Source organism: Haliotis cracherodii, unplaced genomic scaffold, assembly GCF_022045235.1.
Source record: "Haliotis cracherodii isolate W230 unplaced genomic scaffold, xgHalCrac1.p SCAF_15, whole genome shotgun sequence".
In the NCBI taxonomy this organism is placed as follows: Eukaryota; Metazoa; Mollusca; class Gastropoda; order Lepetellida; family Haliotidae; genus Haliotis; species Haliotis cracherodii.
In genome coordinates this window covers 21481883-21506530 of record NW_027266270.1, presented here as the reverse complement: position 1 = coordinate 21506530, position 24648 = coordinate 21481883, and the positions used below count along the sequence as shown (strand labels likewise).

Sequence of the window (24648 nt, the reverse complement as noted above, 5' to 3'; positions counted from 1 at the left end):
AGCCCATCTAATCTATGTTGACTTGCGCCAGGCCACGTTCAAGTTATTAGATGGCGTCTATATCCTTGACCGATTTGTTAACGTACCACCGTTAACAAATTGACACATTAAGCTAGACGCCAATGGTGTTCAGAGCGTAGAAACTGGGCGAATTGCCGAAGATCTCGTGTAATGTTGCAACAGGAGTGAGAAAATTCTCTCATACTGTCAAATAAGAAGATGGATTCGGACCATGCTACGCCGTCCAAACGAATGTTTGCCCAATCCTGGGTGCATGACCTATTTCTGATCATGTCAATTCAAACGCTCATTCTTTCACTACACAATCCTCCGATTTCTTGGTTGTTTGCATCCTTACAATACACTACCAACAAGTTATGGTGATTGTCATGTCACACCCAGTCCTTCCTTGTTCTGATCCATTCCTTACTTTCCGCCGACACCTCTTTGTGTTGTTTTTTTAACATCAGTTATTTCTAATACCCCAACGTTTTGTAGAGTATATTTAAAACGGCCATGTCCTATGAATAGAGGTAAAGAAGTACGTAGTAGTCGTGTAATGATGCAGTAAGAGAACCGCGGATACGGTAAACATTCGACCAGTTGGACTAATGACAGAACATATACATACTTTGTTTGAGAAAGATAATTATCTGCGATCACAGAACTCGTGATGAACCTTCTTAAAAACACACTATACATGAGTTCAAATAACTAGCTGCCATGGAAACATAACTTTTGTATGATATAAAGAACACCAGAACCAGTTTTGCATTCCACGTGTGCGGCTTCCAATCAGCCATGATGGGTGCACTGCGTGTGTTGTTGTTGCTGCTGCTGCTTCGACAGGGTATGTGATCATTTGGTAGTATTTCCTCTCTTGAGCAGCACTCTTGCCATTTCCTTTCTTGAGCAGTGCTCTTGCTATTTCCTAATTATATAATAGTGCGTTTTAACTCTCACCATCATGCATATATATTCTCGTCATTTACGAGTATCTGATGTTCGTATATTGAATGGTCCCAACACAATGTCCGTATCAAATAAAATTCCCTTCCTTAAGTAGCATTCTTGCATAATTATCTCCCGCCACGAAGTGGAATGGGGATATAGGAATTGGCTCTGTCCGTGCGTCCGTCAGGTTTCGTTTACGAAGCAGAACTAAAAACACATGACATATATCTTTATGAAACTTGGCTTAGAGATGAACTGGTGCCTTTTGATAGTTTGGGCTTTTTTGAAAACGTATTTTTCATATGTCAGTGGCAACGACTTTGACTTAGACTAAAAATGGCGGTAGTGTTCGTTTCCGGAGCAGATCCTGAAAACCGTACAATATTTCTTGCCTTACCAGGTGTTTCTTGTTTAACGCCACACTCAGCAACTTTCGAGTTATATGTCGGCGGTCTGTAAATAAATCGAATCTGGGCCAGAAAATCCAGCATCTTCCAAAGGCAAGGGACTGTAGAATAAAAGCGACAAAACCCTTTCCATGATCGTAAAAAATCTCTGCCAAAAGCAGTCGATTGTACAATTCCGACTTTTCAATGAACATGTGTTTATGAATCACTATCAAAAAGTGTTGATACAAAGTGTTCGCGAAAAGGTAAAAAGCACGACAACATTTGGCACAATCAAAATACGGAATTGCATCGGACATACAGTAAATTACGGTTATAACGAACTCTAATTTTAGTTCGTTGTAGCCGTGGTTCGTTATATGCATATATACAGCATAACTACAGCAAATGGTCGGGACGAAAACGTAAGTTCGATATATCCGGCAGTTCGTTGTAAGCGTGTTCGTTATAACCGTAGTTTACTGTACTTGTTACCTTGATCAAATAGCTTCTGAGGGAGAGCTGTAGGACGCCCTTTGCAATCTTGTTAGAAAGAGTATGCTTATGGTGGCCGAGAACATTCATGATTGCTTTCTCGCCTACAATTACTGCCGCGAGAAAGTAATGAAACGATAATACGAGTCAAGAAAGCGATAACACGAGACGAGAAAGCGATATCTCACGGTAAAGCTATTTTATCTCTTGGCCACTATAGGGTTATGTGTTCTATACGGTACAAAGTTCATTCGTAAAACAACAGTAATGCCTTGTTAACAAAAGCGACAAAAATCCTTTCCATATTAATTAGTAATCTCTGCCAAAAGCAGAGTCGATTGTACGATTCCGACTATATCATGAGCGTGTGTTTATGAAACACCGTCAACAAGAGATGATACCAGGTGTTCGTTAAAAGGTGAGCGTATGCTGCACCACCGGTAGCACCCGTCACAAACCCATGCAAAGGCTTGTCAATTGTTCACCTGCAAACACACGGGAACAGATGGTACAAGTCAAAATAAGGAATTGCATCAGACTGATGCGTCAAATTTTGAAATGCCCTCTACATGTCTGCCATAAAATACTTTGATATCTCTACTGAGGCCTTGAATATTGTAAGCATGATCAAACAACTTCTGAGCAAGACTCGTATGACGCTCTTTGAAATCTTGGTGGAAAGTGCATGCTCGATTGTAACTCAAAAGTGAAGGTGAGATGGTCAGGTGAAATGGGCTTTAACGTCGCGTCCAAGATTATTGCACTTATATTGAGACGTGCATGCACGACCATGCCACAGTTGAACATGAATGACGCTCTCAGACACAGTATACTGACTCCGAGCCGACCAGTCCTTGTTTTAGCCCCTTATATTATTATTAATGCCGGGCGCCAGACATTGTAACAACAAGTATCATCTTTTATGACGCGGCCGGTTGTCACAACGGTTGTCACGGGGGGCAGCTGAAAAGTTTTTTTCTTCATAAAAGCGAGCAGGGATTTTTCCAATCATATTTCAAATTATACCATAGACAGATTGTTGAAATTGTCTCACTATTCACTAACCATAATAACTGTACAGACGTTTTAAAACAATGCACGGATTTCTGCGAAGACTAATTGATTATTTAATGGCCCCCAATAGATGTTTTAAGGGCCCATTACGCCGTCAGCGTGTGCTGGGTCATGGCAATATTCTCTAAATAAATCAGGTTAAAATCAAAATATATATCATCAAAAAAGTCAAAGAACATCTGATTCTTCCATATCACAATGAATAATCAGTCATGGCTAATTGTATTGCTAAACAGTCTTATAATTGTCACAGTGTGAATGCCTTGATACTGTTGTCCGTGAATATTCTTTATGACACTTGATTAATGACCAACTTGTATTGTCTCTCGTCTTGTACAAATCTGCAAGTATATGTACCGCTTTTAGTGAGTGGATATAGTTTTGCGCCGCTTTGAGCAATAGCACAGCAATATCACGGGGACACCAGACTCACTGTATCCATGTGGGGAAAGGAACCCGGGTCTTCGGCGTGATGAGCGTGATGAGCGTGTGTGTGTGTGTGTGTGTGTGACTCACTGTCTATGTATATATGTAGATATTTACATAACTCACATAAGAACCCACAATTGATAACACCCAGACCGTTTGATAGATAGAAAGCTGTTACATAACAATGGATATTCCTGCTTGAACAAAGTGTTCAATTCCACTGCAGACCGTCCGAGAACCGGCCGACCCCTACACAGGATCACTATGTTCGACTGTTCCATCTACATCATCACAATGCCACAGGCCGCCTCTGTGGTCAAGAGGTAGAGTATCTGCCGGGAGAGCAGAGGTCCGGGGTTCGATCCCCTGCCGCGTCATACCAAAAGACGTTAAAAGATGGTACTTGTTGTTGTCATGTCTGGCGCTGGGCATCAAAAGGACAACGCTCCACCGCACACAGCTAGTGTCACGGTAGGCTACCTTCATAATGCCAACATCAATGTTTTGCCCTGGCCGTCGAGATATCCAGATCTTAACCCAATCGAACACCTCTTGAATAAACTGTAATGAACTCGTTGGAACACGCTGCGGACACTCCTACAACTGGCTAACGTATTACAAGGAGAATGGAACAGAATTCCGCAGGGGCGGTCACACGAAATACTGAGTTCATCATTACCTTGTGGCCTTGTGACCTGACAATGAACAGTTTTCAATACCTTTGGACGACAACATGTGACTATTGATCTCCAAAATTTCATATTTGTATCCATGATATTAAATTGAATATATCGACTTTATTAGGTACAATAAATTTACTAAAATCTTGCTGTGTGGTTTCTTTTTGAGGAGTAAATATCTTTATCACAGCACTATAAATATAGTATAATTATCATTCCTAAATCGGACGGGGGGCATAAAAGGGGCAATAAAGTTTTTTAAAAAAATCGCACATAATCCGCGGAATTTTGCGAAATAAAGAAAAAATGGCGTCTATGTGAATCTTGCTAATTTACTACAATACAAGTAGGTTAACAAATGCGTGTACATATGCAAACGAAACAAGATTGGATTCTGTATCAGACAAATGTATCTCTGCTACAAAATGTTGAAACGTTCTTGGTATAAAAGGCAAAATAGCGGTGAACATTATAGAAATGGATCATTGAATATCAGCAAAAACTTTGTTAATGTACGACATTATTGGAAATATCGATTTCCCGCTCTACTGCTTTCTCGCTTTCTCGTTCAATCGCTTTATCGCATCATTCTTTCGGTTTCTCACGTCACTGCTTTCTCGCCTAGTTCTATCGCTTTTTAGCGGCCGTGATTGTGAGCTGGAAAGAGATGTCCTCTCCCTGTCACCATACGTGCTCGATTGTACCTCAAGTTTCCGCCCTTGCCGAACAATGCTGGAATTTCGTGGTTCCATCGCAGCGTCACCAGTGACTTTTACGAGTTATGTCCCTTTTATTTCCCTCCTATTTACCAGATTTCACGTATCATATCACTTGCATTTGTTTCAAACAAACTGGCGTCGCCCTTTCAAGACGATCACATTGATTTGTATTGTAATAAAGTGCATCCAATCACAAAGAGCATCCAATTAAAATTAAAGGAATGGATCACTGAATATCCTCAAAAACCTTATATAATGTACGGCGTGTCCCCCTAAAGGCGGTGCCCTGTCAAGACGATCAGATTGATCTGTATTGTAATGAAGTGCTCTTACTTCGCAAAGTGCATCCAATCACTTGAATACGTTGATTGAAAAAGATGAAAGGTTTGGAAAATATCCCAGTTGACGGTAGACTAAAATCTAGTCTCTGAAATGAACATATTTTAAGAAAAAAACCGTTTATGGTAATATAGATTTGGCAATATTCTAGACTTGCATGGGCCTTATTGGATATATTTGTTTCAGGGACTGTGTGACCGACTGAGTTGATGATTAAAATCTTCTCGGCAGTAGTCATGTTATTAATGTTATATTTGAGATGACACTTTTTTTTAGTAAATTACAGATTCTATTACTTTTGGGTTTGAGTCCCATCCGGAAATCGAACCCACACTCCCAGAGTGAGGCAACCCATCGCCAGCACACAAAGTCAGCGATCTGACCCACTCTAACCCATTCATCGCTGTCTCTGTGTGCTGGCGAATTCAAGCCCAGTCCGGCGAGGGTGGAAACTGGACTGACTCCCTTTCCTCGGGAAGATGCACCAGACATTCCAGTTATTGACATAATGAGCATCAATCTACGCACTTGTGATACGATGACATCAACCAAATCAGCGAGTCTGGCGTCTCTTACGACAAGCATGGGTTGCTGAAGACCGATTTTAACCCGGATCTTCTCGGGTTAATAACTGTCAACAAAATGTCCAAAAATGATTAGAATCAGCGGGTACGTGGACGGTAAACACGCACGTGAAGACATAGATGTCATCCAACATTTTGAAAAAGGAAGGTGCGCACTATTCCCATCAGACAAAGAAATGGACATGATTGGGTGACAAAAGGCTCCTCTCTTGACCCCCGCCCGCCTGTACCACTGTTTGAATATGTATAATGCTCGTTTTCAAACGCGATGTGAAACTAATTTTAAAACTTGTATTGTACTGCCTTTATGTCTTGACATTAACTGAATATACCATTATTTTCCTTATTAGAGCTCCTGGTGGAGTCCAAGGAAATTCGAACCAATGAGTCTGGTAACTGGGATTACACTACCAAACTCAGCAACAAAGGCATAAATGTTGCTGGGATGACCACCTTGACATTTAGCCACAAGGGCTGCGGCAAAGCCAGTGTGGAACTATACCAACAAGGCTTTGCTGAAGACTCACTGGCACTGAAGTTCTCGCTCATGATAAAAGATAAAAAGTCTGGACACCGATTTGGCGACATGAGGAAATGCATTCTGACTAAGACGAAAAACATGAACTGTGGTGACAAAATTAGAGCAACAATGACCTCCTCATGTGACGACGTTAAACCCTTCTGGATCAGCATGGCAGAATCAGGCATATTCATGGTTGGAGAAGGATGCAAGCCTGGGAACAACATCTTGTGGAAACTATCCGACATTGGTTCCTTTAATCTTGGTGAAATTGGTTTAGGCTCTGATGATACCACTGAATGGAAATTCGGTAAGCAGATCTATTTCTCATTTACATTATTATTGAAGGAGTTTGTACTTAATGTTCTTAAATATCGTTTTCCTTTTCTAACAGACATTGTAACTATTAAAAAAATGGCTACATATAAAAAGAACATATCTGTTGCCTTAAGATCACTTATCTTCCGGCCCAAATTCGCATGTAAAGGGAATCAAAGGAAGTGAAGGCATTCAAAGGAACGACTACAACTAGTTTAACCTCACATGTTTATATAATTATTCTTTATGAAAGGATAATCATTAGATATGTCAGTGTGATAAGTGTTTTAGGAAATGACTTCCATATACAATTTCTAATGTACGGCGACGTTCAATTTTGCAGTGAGGTTCAAGTTTGAAACGTTGTAGGGCTACTCACATTCCCTTTATAAGCTATATACCATAACATGTCATAACATGAGGGGTGCTTATTTGAGTGAGTGATTGAGTGAGTTTGGTTAAACGCCGCTTTTAACAGTATTCCAGTTATCACGGCGTGTCAGCTTAATGTGGGAGGAAAGCCCGAAGTGATGTAGGTCTCAGACATTTACCACTTCGATGAAACCCACGAGCACGGGTATGGTGCTGACAAACCTAGAAACATAATCGGGGCGAAACGGGATTCGAACCCACAAGCATAGGTACATGGCGTGCCCAAGGGACGCAACTCTGCACAGCGAATCGCGGCGCCTTAGGCGACTGCGCCACCCGTGCCCCCAGCCTGTTTGATAACAACTTACTATATGATATATCTTTAGTAGTAACAATGTATATGTAACTCTTATATATAATAACAGGTTTATCATGTGTATCGCGAGTACTCCCGCTTTTAGAGGGTTGTGGCGTCACACATACATTAAAAATACTCCGATGATGGCTTAATTATCAGTGAGTTAGATGTTTTACGATCGTTCTTGTGATTAGTGTCAGTGTCTTTTCTGCATGTCAGCCAACAGTTCTTCACTTAAAGACAAGAGTGGTTTCAGTGATCAACACATATACAATATAATATCATGTAATTATTACATATGCCTGTAATTAAGAATACCCCCAAGGAATTGCCATTATAAATTGATCTTACTTCACTTGGGTTCACCCCTCTTTCTGCTCAGGTGAGGAATGTATCGAAGCTGTTAGTGCATCTACCAGCCCCACCACTACTGTGCCAGTGTCTCACTTGCCCGTGCAAGTGAACCTAGAGACTGTCAATGAAAAAGGGTTTCTCAGGTTGAGCCAAAATGGTATTGCTGTAACCAGGTTATCAACCCTGTTTTTCGAAGTGACCTCTTGTGACAAAGGAAGGATTATTCTCCTTCCTGAAGGCGAGAAAATCGGCGACAGGGCCCATAAATTCGTAGTTCAGCAAACGACAACAGAAGGAAACGTTATTGCCAGGCATTTGAAATGCACAGTACTAGGTTACGAGGACTTTGACTGTGACGGGAGTGTTTCGTACGCAATGGAGCCAATCTGCAATGAATATAAAACATTCTGGATCAGATTGAAGTCATCAGAGGTAGTGGAATATGGAGAAGGATGCAACCCTGAGAATGGTACCATGTTTACGTATACTGGTGAAAGTCCTTTTTCCCTCGGTGACATAGCAGTGAAGTCACGTGGTTCAGCCAAGTGGAAATTCGGTCAGTTTCATTTGTATGTAATTGCTAAATGTAGGACATATATTTCTATATATGTGCTCAGTATGTTTTAGAAAGAGCTAATACTTGAGTACAATATCCATTTCCAATTAGGCATATATGTTAAGGTTACTTGAACGGCCAGAAAACGGTACTAGGCAGATTGTGATTAGAACAGTGTCTCGAAGTAAAACACAATTTCCTAACAGTATCCTTAAAACATTCGTGATCCCTAACGTTTTTGTTCAGAATATATTAATGAAAGTTTGCTGATTGTCAGCTCAATGTTTCATGTTGTAGTTAAAACAAAATTTATGATCATGACAACATCCATTATTGTGTGCACAATCTGTACCTATTTGGAGTAAACCTGGATTCGAAAATCATGACAGTAATGAATAAGTAATTGATATTTTCAATCTCACTGCATTGTGTTTGTGTGAGGAAATTACACGACACATTTTTGTCCCTAACATATCTGTGGATGCTTATGCATTTATGCCAAACTGACATCATAATCCTTGCATAATATTCTCATTTGGTTTTCTTTATCCTTACACTTAAAGGTTCTTCCGTCTGTAACAGAAGTCTAACTACAAGTACCATTGACGATGACGAAGAAGATGATTGGAAGGATGGGGATGATCCCGACATCAGTGGGTCAGGTATAGAGGTTGGGTCGGACAACACTGAAAAAGCGGCGTCAGTCAGCAGTGGATCGGCGGGTGAAGTAGGGCCTGACAACGTGGGAACCGACGTATTGGGCGGGTCAGATGGCAATGGAACAGATGAAGAGGATGAATCAAGGATCAATGGTGACAGGGAGCACGCTGAAGAGGTTGAGCCAAACAACATTGGAACGAATGTTGCGGTTGACTCTGTCAATTCTGAACAGACAACAGCTGCAGAGGTAGGTTCAAATAATAGTGGAACAACGCAAGAGAGTGCACCTAACACCATAAGAGCAGATGCAGTGGGTGGATCAGTCAATGCTGAAACAACTGAAGAGAGAGGATCTGGTAGTGTTGTAACTGATAATGGAGATCCCGACACCATTGTATCATTGAGATCGACAGACAGCCCTGGATCAGCGGGAAATGATGGTTTAGACCACAGTGGAAATGCTGGGGAAGGGGAGTCAGATACTAGTGGATCGGCTGGATTAGAAGCTACAGACGTCAGTGTGTCACGGAGCGAGTTGGGCAACAATGAAACAGCCTTGGAACATATCAACGAAGAAAGTGGTGTTACAACAGGGGAAATAGCTGCAACTGAGCAAACATCCGTCACGGTATCTGCACAGAGTGGAGAACTTGCAGATATGGCAGACAGAGACGAAGAAGAAGACAATCCTAATCTGTCCTCCATTCTAAAGTCTTTTCTAGATTCAGATGGGTCGTCAGCTGGGACAAGCACACCTTCTCTCGGTATGATACTGGCGGTGTGTCTGCATCATTTGTGGAACAGGCTTTTTGGCCAAAATGCTAACTAAATTCAATTATCTTTGATGTGGCAGCATTCCTGACCATTGATATATAGCAATATATCGAGGCTTGTAATCAGATCAGAAATAAAATAGTATCTGCATCTCCTTACTTTAAATGCATACTTTGTGGTGTAGCAACCTTTTAAAGTAACATTAATAAAGTGTTTGACATATCTGAAATTGACACATTCTAGTTACATGTTGTTTAACGCCACACGAAGCAATTTTCCAGCTAAATGACGGAGACCTGTAAATAATCGAGTCTGGACCAGTGATTGACATCGAGGATACGATCTACTTGTACGCAATTTGGGTACGATGACATGCATCAACCATGTCAGTGACTCTGACCACTCGATCCCGTTAGACACATCTTACGACAAGCGTGTGTTGCTGAAAACCAATCCAACCAGGATCTTCATGCGGGACAAGCTTGGGTTGCTGAAGGCCTATTCGAACCAGTTCTTCTCTGTTGACACATGTTAGCACTTATACAATTTGGTCTAGTGACTCGTATAAGGCTCAGCAAACACTGGTGCAGAGTTGACTCATCAGATAAAATATTCAGGTCTGGCTGAAGGGATAAGCGTTTGTCGATCGTGTGTGGCTTTCCACCAAATTAACGCATATGTGCATGACATCATGGAAATCCGTCCAGAGTGGCGTTACACCAAAGCTCCCAATCTCCATGTATGACTCGTACATGTGATATTCCACATGCAAAGGAAGTTGCTGTAGTGAATATGTACACTGATATTGAATGTTGGCTGGTGTGTTTGCAAGTTCAGGGGTGTCACAAGATTGCAAAAAGAGACGACTAATATTTTTTTAAACATATATTTATTCAATTTTCTATAATATTTTACATTCCAATATCATACATAGAGTGTGCATAGATTTATTGTGACATTGTTGGCATGTTTGTAGCATGGACAGATCATAGTTATACAGAGTTTCTAAATAATACATGTAGAGAAGGCCAGAAGGCATAGTTACAATTTGAATATGCAATACATTTTAAATTTCATAATATCAAAGTATTTCCTTTTGAATTAGTAAAAAGATTGGTTTGGCTTGATTTTTATTAAATGTGTACAACATGTATTTTGTTATCATGCATTGAGTGAATTGTTATTCTTCTCTTTAAATCCATACAGTATGTGTTCATTGCTAAAATTAACTCTGCCTTCTGTATAGTTCCCAAACCAATCTGGAAGTTTCGTCCATAAATCAGCAGCATAGTGACAATTACATAATACATGAGAGATTGTTTTAGATGGTTCTTTACATAATGAACAAACTGGCGATTCAACATATCCAACGACTTATATGAGTGTCAAGTGGTTGCAATGGGTGATTGCGTTGCAACGGGTGAACACTCAGTGTCGTATCTGATTTTCAGTCATCCATATACATAATTCACATAGCCATTTTGTTCCATGCGATCGAGATTGATTGTTCTCTTGCGTTGACATAATATACTTCATCGCAACCTCTGTCACATTGTATGCACGGATGCAGTGTTAACCTGGGATTATGTGAAGGGAACTAAATTTCAATGAATACATTCGGAAGGTTTGTGTAGTTGACAGTAAGATCGCACTGATGTTTTAATCTGTGGTTAGATTAACTGGATCATGAATATGCATGAACAGAAATGATTTCCACACATCACATAATTTTTTTTTCTCTTTATGATTTCATAAATAACGTACATTACTACATTAAGACACGTTTACAGTGGAGCAATGGTTATTTTTACTTTCAGAAAAAGAGCCTTTAGCGTCATGATCCTAACCTCAGAGCAAATAAAGGCTTGTTCGATCTTTTACTAAGCTTTACGCAAAATGTATATCACACTCAGCTTGATAAACATTGACACCCAATTAGTATTATTTCGTTACAAATGTCACTTTTTCATACAGTCACATTTACTACTTCACACTCAGAGACACAAAGAGTGAACTTAGTGTGTTTCCGACTGGACGGTACTGGAGACAATAACCAGGCGTCTAATACAATCATGGCCTCTACTTATTTTATATATTTGGTAACACTGTTCATACAAAAAATCTGTCTGAATCGATTAGTGTTAATTAACATTCAAAAGCTTTTCTTTCATTGTAAAACGATATTTGTTCCTTACATTCTCCATCGCTCATTTTCGGGACGTTTAGATGTACATGTTTCCACACTTGGCTGTTCTATTTTTGTAAATGTATGCCTATGTACCTTATTGAAAATGGACCCGTGAAAATCCGGGATAGTATTATAGTAAAACGCGACTCTGCTTGTCGTAAGAGGCGACTAACGGGATCGGGTGGTCAGGCTCTCTGACTTGGTTGATGCATGTCATTGACCCCAAATGCGTGGATCGATGCTCATGGTGTCAATCACTGGATTGTCTCGTCCGACTCGATCATTTATGGACCGCCGTCATACAGCTGGAATATTGCCGATAGCGGCATTAAACAACAACCAAGCAAATTATTGGAAATGTGTACATGTATGGACATGTAATTATAGTTATGCATGAAATACCACCTACTCATATTATCTTCCGCCTACTATCATGCAACACATAAGACAATATATAACAACAAATGTAAATCGTTGTAAGGAACACTTTCATATGGACTAACCTAATAGACGACAAGGTAGTATTTTATGCTGTAGGGTCTGGGACAGTACAAGTAATTATAATACCTCAGGATTGGACATATATGACCATTCACTTCAACCGTCGTTTTGAAGTTGAATACAAATCACGATACATTACGCAGAAACATACACTTCAAAGTTGTCAATTCTGCGTGAGGTTCTCTGTTTCGTGATATCAACAGCAATTATTTCAAGCAAAGCAAAATGACGTATATCGTTACTTTTGACATTTGACTAAATCACCATTCACGGCGTTGTTTCGTGTCAGTTTTTATATCCTGGTCCAGCTTTGCTTACAATTTCTTGTATATGGGTGTGTTTTTTCAACAACTGTGATAAACCTTACAGTTGTACTGTCCTTTGTCGACAGATATTTTATAATGAACGCCTTCTTCACATCGCTATTTGACTGCAATTCTGCTGATGAGATGTAAATGTTTAACGCAATCATTCACTGTGCTCTGAAAACGGTACTTGCTAGAAAAGTGAACAAAGGACAATTCGATTTTCCACTGTGTAGCAATATCACATCATCGTATGACTGCACATGCAGCAGGTTACATTAGTGTTAGTGTTGCTCTTCAGCGCAGAGCAATGTCACATCATCGTATGACTGCATATGCAGCAGCTCACATTAGTATTAGAATTGCTTTTCAGCGCCGAGCAATGTCACATCATCGTATGACTACATATGCAGCAGCTTACATTAGTATTAGAATTGCTTTTCAGCGCCGAGCAATGTCACATCATCGTATGACTACATATGCAGCAGCTTACATAAGTGTTAGTATTGCTCTTCAGCGCAGAGCAATGTCACATCATCGTATGACTGCATATGCAGCAGCTTACATTAGAATTAGAATTGCTCTTCAGCGGCGAGCAATGTCACATCATCGTATGACTGCATATGCAGCAGCTTACATTAGTATTAGAATTGCTCTTCAGCACCGAGCAATGTCACATCATCGTATGACTGCATATGCAGCAGCTTACATTAGTATTAGAATTGCTCTTCAGCGCCGAGCAATGTCACATCATCGTATGACTACATATGCAGCAGCTTACATTAGAATTAGAATTGCTCTTCAGCGCAGAGCAATGTCACATCATCGTATGACTGCATATGCAGCAGCTTACATTAGTATTAGAATTGCTCTTCAGCACCGAGCAATGTCACATCATCGTATGACTGCATATGCAGCAGCTTACATTAGTATTAGAATTGCTCTTCAGCGCCGAGCAATGTCACATCATCGTATGACTACATATGCAGCAGCTTACATTAGAATTAGAATTGCTCTTCAGCGCAGAGCAATGTCACATCATCGTATGACTGCATATGCAGCAGCTTACATTAGTATTAGAATTGCTCTTCAGCGCCGAGCAATGTCACATCATCGTATGACTACATATGCAGCAGCTTACATTAGAATTAGAATTGCTCTTCAGCGCAGAGCAATGTCACATCATCGTATGACTGCATATGCAGCAGCTTACATTAGTATTAGAATTGCTCTTCAGCGCAGAGCAATGTCACATCATCGTATGACTACATATGCAGCAGCTTACATTAGTATTAGACTTGCTCTTCAGCGCCGAGCAATGTCACATCATCGTATGACTGCACATGCAGCAGGTTACATTTGTGTCATAATGGCTCTACAGCCTGGCGACAATAATGCCCCCGGTGATATAACAGATCTGAATCTGTCCGCAGTGTCACATATCTGAAACATATACACAAAAGGTTAAACATTGAAAATGACATACGTTGCACAACAGGAAACAGTGAAAGCATGGCCACTATAGTATTTCTAAAAGCGATAATGAACAATTTAAATCTTCACACCTCTTAAATAATACCCCTGATTAATGCCACCTACCGGGAAAGACTACTCACTTATATCAACGTCCTTCATCCTTCAAACGAAGGAAATTATACTAATAATGAAATGCTATCATGGGTACCCAGCCTTGTCTAACAAGTTTGCGTACTTGTACCAAGAATACCTTCATGAACATGAACCCATGGGTAGCACATGTTAGAATTGGTTCTCAGAAACCTTTGGTGGTAATAAATAGGCGTATATCTTTGCTCATAGTCTCAATCATTAGATTGTCTGGTATAGACTCAATTATTTACATTTGCAGTCAGATAGCTGTTATATTGCTGAATAAGTGAGTTAAAAGTTAACGTCACATAGGCAATATTTCAGCCATATCGTGTAATATTGCCGAGTGCGCATCGACAATAAAACAAACAATCGATTAAACCCATATTCGTCTCTATGATTTCAAGTTATTGCAAGTTTATGTGTGACGCATTCCTAGTGCGTTGTGTAGTGTAGTGTAAAGAACGTATTTGTTCTTAGTGTACTCAGGTAATATTTGTGATGGCATCGAGCAAGAAACCCAAGAGAAGCAGGTATTCCAAATAGATGTTTAACAGCTGATGAATGTTATGAACTTGTTTCATGTATCCTACGTACCTGCTGACAGGGATACAACATTCTCATAAAAATAGATAAAGGTCACGTAATTATCGTGCTGTTGGTATGTAGTGAGGTATATCATGAATAAGTTACTGGCGTTCCTAGGCAAAATCACCAGGCATAAAAGTATCGTGCACAAAGGGTTAAATGTGGTACGGTTGATGTTGTGTATACACATATGTGACTGATGCTAATTAACTGTACACATATGATCACAGGATCCGTGTTGAACCTTTATGACAGCAACACAATTTACGTTCAAAGTAGAGATTAACACGAGGCAAGCAGCTACATTCGTTTTGAAGATATTTATGCTGCCATGGCATCACATGATGTGTATGATATAAAGAACACGAAAGCCAAATGTTCACTCGACTTGTGCGGCTTCCAGTCAGCCATGATGGGTTTTCTGCTGGTGTTCCTGTTGCTGCTTCAACAGGGTACGTGGTCATTTAATAGTATTTCCTTTCTTGAGCAGTGCTATTGCTTTTTCATTCCTTGCGTAATTAAACAATAGTTAAATATTAGATTGTTGTATTTTGAAATGAGCACGTGTTTTGTTCCTAGCTCTTCAATAAGTACCTTGTATCTGAATCTCAACATAACACATATATACTGAACCACAAAAGAAACGTCACCATGGATAGATATATGAGAAACCTTATTTGTCCAAACACTGTAAACATTCTTTGAGTCATATTGGCAAAACTGATCATCAAGGTTGAAATTAAAATGTCAAATGTTCTTAAGTTCAAACACAACACTAGTCTCTGAGAAAATGGCATCACAAGTCAGTATCTCGTGTGTCCGCCATGTGCATTGATGACTGCCGTGCAACGTCGATACATGGAATGGATGAGGCGGTTGATGGTCGGCCTTGGTCGGGCGTCATTCATCCGTCTTTGAATCTCGTCCCACAGGTGCCCAATGGAATTTAAATCGGGACTGAGGGCAGGCCACTGCATGGTTCTGATGTGATTCTGCTGGAGGAAGTGTTTTGTTGCACTGGCAGTGTGGGCACGGGCGTTATCATGCTGAAACTCGTGGTTGCAACGACGTGCCAAATGAGGTATGGCGTGTGGTCTCAAGACTTGATCAATGTACCGAGCTGCTGTGACACCATTGCCTCTCCATGGACCGATGTTCTGGAAGACCACAGGACCGACCCTCTGTCCAAGACAAATTCCACCCCACACCATGATGCTTGGACCACCTCATGAGTCTCGCACAACAACATAAGCATCCGAATAACGTTTCCAACGGCGTCGCCAGACTCTCTCTCTGCTATCTGCTGTTGAGATACAGTAACGACTCTCGTCTGAGAAGAGGACTCTTCTCCACTGCTGTTGGGGCCAATGCTGGTGCTGTGTTGCCTACTGCAGATGGTCCGGGCGATGACATGGTGTCAGAATGGGTCCTCGGTGTGGCCTGTGACAGTGGAGGTGTCTGTTCGTCAATCGTAGACGCACGGTGTCCGCACTAATGTGTTGAGCAGTTTCCGCAGCAGTAACAAAGCGATCTTGAAGATGCACAATCTGACGATCATGACGTCGGGTGGTGACCCTTGGTCTTCCACTACGTGGTCGGTCATCTGTGGTGTTGGTGGTCCGGTACCGTTGTTGGAGCCTGTATATGGTTCTTACGTGGACTTGAAATGCATTGGCTACTTAACGGGCGGTTCGTCCAGCTTGCAATCGTCCAAGGGCCTGGTGTCGCTGATTTCTTGTCAATCTTGGCATGTGGTAGCAATTCAAAAACGAATGAATGTTATCCGATCTGGGTGGATTTTTATAGGGCAAGAAATGGGGGAATGCATGTGCATTTCAATTTGCACGGACCCACGTGCATCGGGTTACCATGGCCGTTGCCTTGATGCGTTTGGGCGATCGGTTTTAGTGTAATCTGCTTTGTTTTTTATCATCAAGTTTCATTTTTCCGGACAAGGAAATGTTAAATTTTAGAACAAAATCACTGTATAAGAGCTGGGATAGAATCGTCCAAACCCACCCTTGAAAAAAACATGCACAATGTGCCTTATGCAGGTGAAACGTAACCCAGCACGTGTATTCAAATGGTTGAAATACTGGCAGAGGTGAGAAGTCGATGTCAGTACGATTTGAGACATGGTTAGACGTCATTTAACCGCAGCTGCCGTGGCCCGAGCCATAGGAATAGTACAGGGTGCTATGACTCACACAGCCGTTGTAAATCAGTACAATGTTCATGGCGGCGTCATTTCAAAAGCGATAACCCGGAATCACCAAACTGGTCCGATGACAGAAAGACCACGCACCGGCCTTCTGAGGATGACAACTATGAGAGAGGACCGCTTTCTGGCTAAACTCGCCCGGAGAAGCAGGCTCACCACAGCACGATCTCTCCAGAATAACCAACAAAGAGTGGCAGGGAACAGGGCGTCAAAGAAAACAGGGCGGAACAGACTCAGTGCAGAAGGCCTGTGGTCTAGAAGACCCGTACACTGTATGCCATTGACTGCATTCCATCCACAACAGAGGATGATTTGCTCAAATCAACATTGCAATTGGAGAGTTAACCGTTGGCGACATGTTCTTTTCACAGAGGAGTCCAGATACTGCCTGTACTTCAACGATGGCAGGGCGCGTGTCCGGAGGAACACCAAAGAACGAAACGATAACTACACCAAAGGAGAATCGTTTCAAGACGGAAGCTTGATGGTGTGGGCTCGCATCAAGGTTGGCCGAAGAACCGATCGTGTGGTCATCAGACGGGGTACCATGGCTGGCGTACGTTACTGAGATGATATTATCACACCTGCCATGGATGATAACGCACGTCCACCTCGAGAAAAAGTCGTTACTGATGTGCTCCAGGCCAATATTACACCCATGGACAGGCCAGCGAGATCACCGGACCTCAGTCCAATTGAACATACTTGGGACATACTTTGGGGACCTGTTTATGGTCGCAATGTTCAAACCCAGACTCTGGATCAACTTTAGCAGGCGTTACGGGTAGAATGGCAGAATATTCCCCAGCAGTATCTTGATCGTCTCATTTGTTCAATACCAAGACGTGTCCAAGCCTGTAGTCCTACCAACGTGTATGGCCATAACACACCGACTGGATGTTGTGAAATCATTCACATGGATTTTCCGAATCATGCAGAAAACACATTTTCACGATGTTTCCAAGGGTGTATGTGTTTCCACGTTTCCAACTCTGCTACTGTTCAATGAATTTTTCTGTGACTTTTAGATATTATGCGCATACCATTTATTTTGCTAATACATAATTCATTAACTTGACACTTGTGTTAAGAACAATATTATCCTGAAAATAATTCTTGTTGCTTAACTCTTTTGTGAGGAGTATATAAATCCCAAGCACAAAGTTGTCCGACTCCCTATTGTGCTCCCAATCTGTTGACGGACATTGGGAGAGTACCCTGGTTTGCTGCCAGGAATACAGCCCTTCTGACAATCTGGGGAGTGCAGAAGACTGCAGTGTTGGGGAGTCTTCACATTCTCCGAAAAGTTTGTTGTATGCGAATTGGCAGAGGCTCCTAGGAGAAGTCCTGTTCGCTGTCTGGGTTGCGTGTAGAGGGGGAAAGGGCTCTGAGCTGATGATGAGCCTCACCAGACAGACTGTGCCAGGATCACCAAACCCTCTTAGCCGCGTTTATTTATTTTAACTTGTGCTATATTGCTATATTTTAGCACCATTCATTTATCTATAATGACAATTCTTTAAGATGTGGATTACCCTTTGTTGATGAATATTATAAATGTCAAGATGAGTTTACACCACATGTATGTTCTTCCCATATTTCTGCATACACAGTAATTAGTGTATGTACGCGATTAGAACAAAAGACACCACCCCTACCATCACCCCACCCGTGAACCACAGACATTTCCAATATAGTTAATCAGCTGTCAGTCAGTATGATGATACACAGTCATGAATTCATTGAACTTTTCTACCTCTGAGTAACATTTTCGTGTTTTGAATGGACTCGGAGTTTCTCAATCTGTCAGAGCATTGAGTAGTTTTGTTTGTTTTTTAGACTTTCTGGTGGAGTCAATGACGATAACAACCGAGAATTCCGGGGGCTGGAATAGAACTATCAGGGTCAGCGAACAAGGCATTGATGTTGCGGGAATGACTACCTTCACATTCAGTCATAAGGGTTGCAACACATCCAATGTTAAGCTGTTCCAAAAAGGCTTCGAAAAGGACTCACTGGTACTGAATTTCTTTCTCATGAAGACAAATAAGAAAGGTCAGATGTTTGGCACCATGTGGCTATGCACTTTCAAAGAGAAGAAGACATTAGATTGCAATGTCAAATTCAAAGCAACAACGACCAACTTTTGTGACGACTATAAACCCTACTGGATAAACCTTGCGGTATCAGGTACTATCATGATCGGAGAAGGCTGCGAGGTTGGGACTAACATCTTGTGGAAGCTATCCAACATGGGTTCCTTCAGTCTTGGTGAAATCGGTTTGGGATCTGAGGGTGTGGCTCAATGGAAGTTCGGTAAGGTATATATACTACTATATTTACTTGACCTATGTCATTATTTTTTTCCAACCACATACACAAATCAGTACAGGGACAAAATAACAGTCAACACAATACTTGCAGCTGTATAGTTGTCACAACGTTTCACACTTTGAAGACTCGTACACCATTTACAGTGATATTTTCCATCAATGACCCTTTGTGTATATTCACGTTTACAACAGTGTTCATCGGGAAGGCTGGTACAGGGTTCACCTGTATATTATAACTATGTGGTGTCTCAATATGATTAAACGTGGTATTTTGATCAATTACAATTGCATAAATTCTCTCATCAAATTCAAAACGCTATATGAACAGTAAAAGCCAATGCATAGTGATAAAGGTATTTATAATTTTACTACAGACATCTACATAAGCTTCAGTTACTTTGCAATCCTGCTGGAGAATCCGTCCAATAATAACAAGTTAGGAGGTCTAGCTTTGATTGCTTGTTGCCTATACCCTTTTTACTAACTAACTTTCTGAAAATGATTTACCTTCTTTGAGAGGCATTTAGCTTTGGTGCACAAAGTAAGAATAATGCATGGATGAACAACATTTTTGTTACAGTTAGGAGCGACGTTTCGGTGTAGGTTCTGATGTATATTCTAACGTATATATATTAGAATCTATGTTTGACGTTGAACAAGTCCAGTAAACTTTGCATATGATTTCATACTGACTGATATTGATATTATTATTACACCTACATTATTATATACCTATACGTACACTGTATATGTGATGGTATTTTACATTATTTGTTTGTTTTATATTTAGGTGAGCAGTGTACCATCGCAGGTAATGCATCAAGTTTGCCCTCATTTGACTCTGTGTCCATGCTGCCAACACTCATGACCCTGTCGACTGACAAACAAAAAGGCTTTATCAGGTTGAGCCAGAATGGTATCAATGTGACCGAGACATCAACCCTGTTTTTCAAAGTGACCTCTTGTGAGAAAGGACAATTTTTCCTCCTTCCTGCAGGCGAGGTAATCGGCGACAGAGTCCATAAATTTGTAGTTCAGAAAAAGACAGAAGGAAACATTATTGCCAAGCATGCGAAATGCATAATAATAGGATACGAGAACTTTGAATGTGATCAGGGTGTTACCTATCCAATGCAGTCAATCTGCAATGGAACTGAAACATTCTGGATCAGGATGAAGTCATCAGGGGAAGTGGCGTTTGGGAAAGGATGCAATCCTGAGATTGGTATCATGTCTACACATATCGACGAAAGGCCATTTTCCCTTGGGGACATAGGACTTAGCTCGAATGGGCTAGCCAAGTGGAAATTAGGTAAGCTGTATTTTTTAAATGAAGACAAGATATTTATCTACATGATTGGGTTTCAGCATTACTTTGAGCACTACTCCTGTTCCATTATGGCGTGTCAGCCTCATATGTGTGTTGTTATACAAGCCAAAATGATCCATTGATGATTGCTTTTTGCCGCATTAGTAGTCAATGCGGACTGTAAAAGCTGATGAGGTTGATGACTGTCATGCTCATGAGGATGGTTTCAACTTAATGAGAGCACAGATTGACCACATCCATAAGATGTGATGAATCAACAAATTGATACTGTGTAATGTTTTCAAAGGGACATGCGTACAGATTAGTTCTTTAAATACAAGAGGTTTAACTAATGTAATCCTTCCAGTGTATTGGGTGTCATATACAGTTCCTTCTAGCTGACATGAATATAATAATTGCACATGTTTCTAGTTGGTTACCTTTTATCTTTTCACGTAAAGGTTCGTCTATCTGTAAGGGAAAGTCATCTACATCTTCAGCTGAAGAGGAAAGCTCGGGCAATACTGAATCAGTTGACGATGGTGGGCCTGACAACATTGCATCAAACGTAATTGGTGGTTCTGTCGATACAGGAACAGCTGAAGAGGGAGGGTCAAACAACACGGGAACGGGTCTATCAGGTGGGCCAGACAACATTGGAAACACTACACCATATGATCCCAATGACACTGGGTCAGTACAGACGCCAGTCACTAGTGGACCATCTGGCGGACTCGGTAGCACTGGAACACTGGGCGGATCAGAAAAAACTGGATCATTGGGCGAGCCAGACAGTTTAGTGGAGGGAAAGCCAAATAGCCCTGGTTTGCCGGGCGAGACAGACACCACTGGACCAACAGAGAAGGTAGAAAGCAGTGGATCGTTGGCCGGATCAGACAGCGGATCACTGAACGAACCAGACACTAGAGGACCAGCAACAACGCCAGACACCAGTGGACCAGCAGAGACACCAGACACCAGTAGACCAGCGGCAGTGGGAGGTTTAGAGCACAGTGAAACAGAAGGGGTCGAAAAGTCTGACAACAATGAAGCACTTTTTGAAAGTAACAACAAAGAAGCACTTTTTGAAAGTAACAACAAAGAAAGTGAGGTAACTGGAGACGAAAGAGCTGCAACTACAGAAACAGATGTCGCAATATCAACACACAGAGAAGAATTATCAGAGGATGCAAATAGGGACGAAGAAGAAGACACACCTAATCTGTCCTCCATTTTAAAATCTTTTCTAGATTCAGGTGGATCGTCAGCTGGGACAAGCACACCTTCTATTTGCCTTCTCCTAGCAGTGTTTCTGCATCTTTTTGTGGAGCAGGTTATCTGGCCAAAGTGGTAACCTATATGTTTAATGAGACATCAGACCTTGACAACAGCTGTAACAACATATTGATGCATGTAATCAGAACTGTAATAAACATGTTATCTGCTTCTCGATTTAAAAAAATAAATTATATTGTGGTGAGGTAAGAATCATGAATGTTTTTTTATGACAAAATACAATGTAGTATACTCAATCAACTGAAGAATGCCATAGTTACATGTAGTACAATGCATCACATATAGGTCATACATACATTCAAATTCGCACGCAAATATGTAGACACAAATGACATTTAGTTTTGTCGACTTATACGTCTGGTTTACGTCTTTGATAGTTCTGAAGACAAGTACCAGACCAAAAAACATGATCTTTACTTCATGTCCATTAAATTCCAATTATATTGCTCATGAACGATATTGCCTTTGTGACTGAGAAAGGTCAGATTGAGTATTAATTCACCATTATTTTAGGATTCAAAAGGTATTATTTATCTCGTTCTCCGACCTACATTGACAATTCACTGTCTATGCATTGTTTGGGCGTATCTGTTATATCCATCTTTTTATACAACTACGCCATGTACGAATGCGTTATTTCATATTGTTATCACATATGCATAACCAAAACGTCCTTATAGATAAATTTAAATGCATATTTTTAACGACGCACTCGGCAAAATCCCAGCTATATACGATGGCCTGTAAATAAACGTATCTAGACGAGAATGTCCAGAGGGTGATACTATGAACAACGATCCACGGCGATGGGGTACCATGACAATCCATTCAACCAAGTCACCGAGCCTGACCATCCAATCCATTGAGTCGTCTCTTTCATTTGTTAATGGTGACCTATTCTAACACAGAATTCACATGGGGATGACTGCATACACGCATGCATGTATAGAGCACATGTAGCCCATAAACACATTGAATAACAAAAGAAAATTATTATTATAAATAATGCAAAGGAGACGTAAAGAGAAGACAGGCGGTATAGATATTGGTCTCAAATGACTCAGAGATAACATGTTCTGTATACACATTGAGGAACAAGTCACTCTAACATGCACAAACGCGCGCGTCTTTGTGTCATTACAAGACCAAAGCGCTGTTATTGAATGCAAACTGATAAAATAGAGAATAGCTAACATCTTAAAAAGAATGAAGTTAGTATTGTAGTTCTATCGTAGCGTATGAATGAGGAAAGACCGAAATGAAAGTGTCAATTTACCACTTTGGTCAAGTCAATAAGGCCATTGGACCTGAATAAAAAAAAACTATCTTCACTTGAACACTTTATATAATTTAACAGCTTGGATACGAATTAAATTAGTTTATCCGTTTCTGATATAACCAACTTGGTCCTTTATACAGTAGTGTAGGGCAATTCTAAATATATCCATATACGGAGCCTAATGTATACGTACGCGAAAGACTGGAATGATATAGTATTGCCCCGACGTGAAACCTACCAATTCTATGTGTCGACAGCAGGAATAATTGCGTGTGTAACCCGCGTCCTGGTATAAAGCATAGCAGTGTTAAAGTCAGTTAGCAGAAATAGGAGTATGTGTAACACATGTCTCCACAGAAAGTCTTGCAGTGACACAGTCATTTGGCAGCAATGATTTTGTGTGTAACCCACGTCCCGATATAAAAGCTAAGGGTGTTGGCAGGAATAGTTGAGTATGTAACAACGTCCCGACATCACGTCTGGCGGTTTAACTGGAAAATCAGCGGTTGTACTCTTATTGTTGATGTTCATGTCCAGTAAATGACCGTTATTCTAGGTCTAACGGTGTCTCAACTAATAAATACGCGCTCCAGATGAATTGAATGTGTGAGTAGGCAGGTAGAATTTTACACCACTTGTCCCAATAGCCAAGTAATATGGGATTCACACGTTGTTCCCATGCGGGAAATCGAACCCGGTTCTTCTTCTTTGTTATATGTGTTTTAAAGAATGTGTTATCATATTATTTGATCGTTAGTTAAGGCATGATATACAGTCGTAACAGGACATTATAGGCTATAATATCCCATTCACACGCACAACATTTACGTAAGTATTATTGAACATCTAGAGCTGTTCCTACTTGGGTATGGGTAAATTTATCATGCTTACACATGGCAATTAACTATGGTGTGTAAATTAGGTGTAAGAACACGTAATTATCAGTCTGTTCACGACTTGAACATGGAAAGGTCGAATCAAAGTTGAATGAGAAGGGTTACCTTACAGAAATCTTCGCATGAAGCAACTTGTCCTTAACTTCATCTGTACACAAATTTTAACTTCTTGAAACCCGAAGAAAACACCGTCCGCCCAGCTGTGTATGTTGGCATAATGGTTGGTATTGCTGTCTAGTGAACTGTTGATAATTTGTTTGGTGTTGGCAAATCAACATATATAATAATTAGATCATCATCTGACGTTGGCATATACGTTCACATTAAGACATTCACATACAGTGCAAATTTACATTTACATTTGCAAATGCTCCAGACATGATGCACATGTGTTCCTGGTTTAAATATACACACATGACTAAACGCGATCACATGACAAGTATACTCTAGTATGTATATTTAGACACTTATGAAAAAATACACACTCATACAAAAATACACATGGGGCGGACGGGTAGCCTAATGGTTAAATCGTTCTTTCGTGGCGCCGAA

The 24648-nt window shown here is 40.7% G+C and overlaps 2 protein-coding genes across 2 annotated transcripts; both read left to right on the top strand.

Annotated features, from left to right (window-relative positions):
• Window positions 1-801: 801 nt before the first annotated feature.
• Window positions 802-9627, top strand: LOC139462138 (mucin-22-like). The gene is made up of 4 exons (XM_071243642.1): window positions 802-850; window positions 6011-6490; window positions 7611-8138; window positions 8702-9627. Exons 1-4 carry the CDS (start codon window positions 802-804, stop codon window positions 9625-9627), a joined length of 1983 nt encoding a protein of 660 aa, XP_071099743.1.
• Window positions 9628-15171: 5544 nt separating this feature from the next.
• LOC139461584 (uncharacterized) lies at window positions 15172-21979 on the top strand. Its single transcript, XM_071243060.1, has 4 exons — window positions 15172-15214; window positions 18823-19299; window positions 20107-20628; window positions 21087-21979. Exons 1-4 carry the CDS (start codon window positions 15172-15174, stop codon window positions 21977-21979), a joined length of 1935 nt encoding a protein of 644 aa, XP_071099161.1.
• The last annotated feature ends 2669 nt before the right edge of the window (window positions 21980-24648 follow it).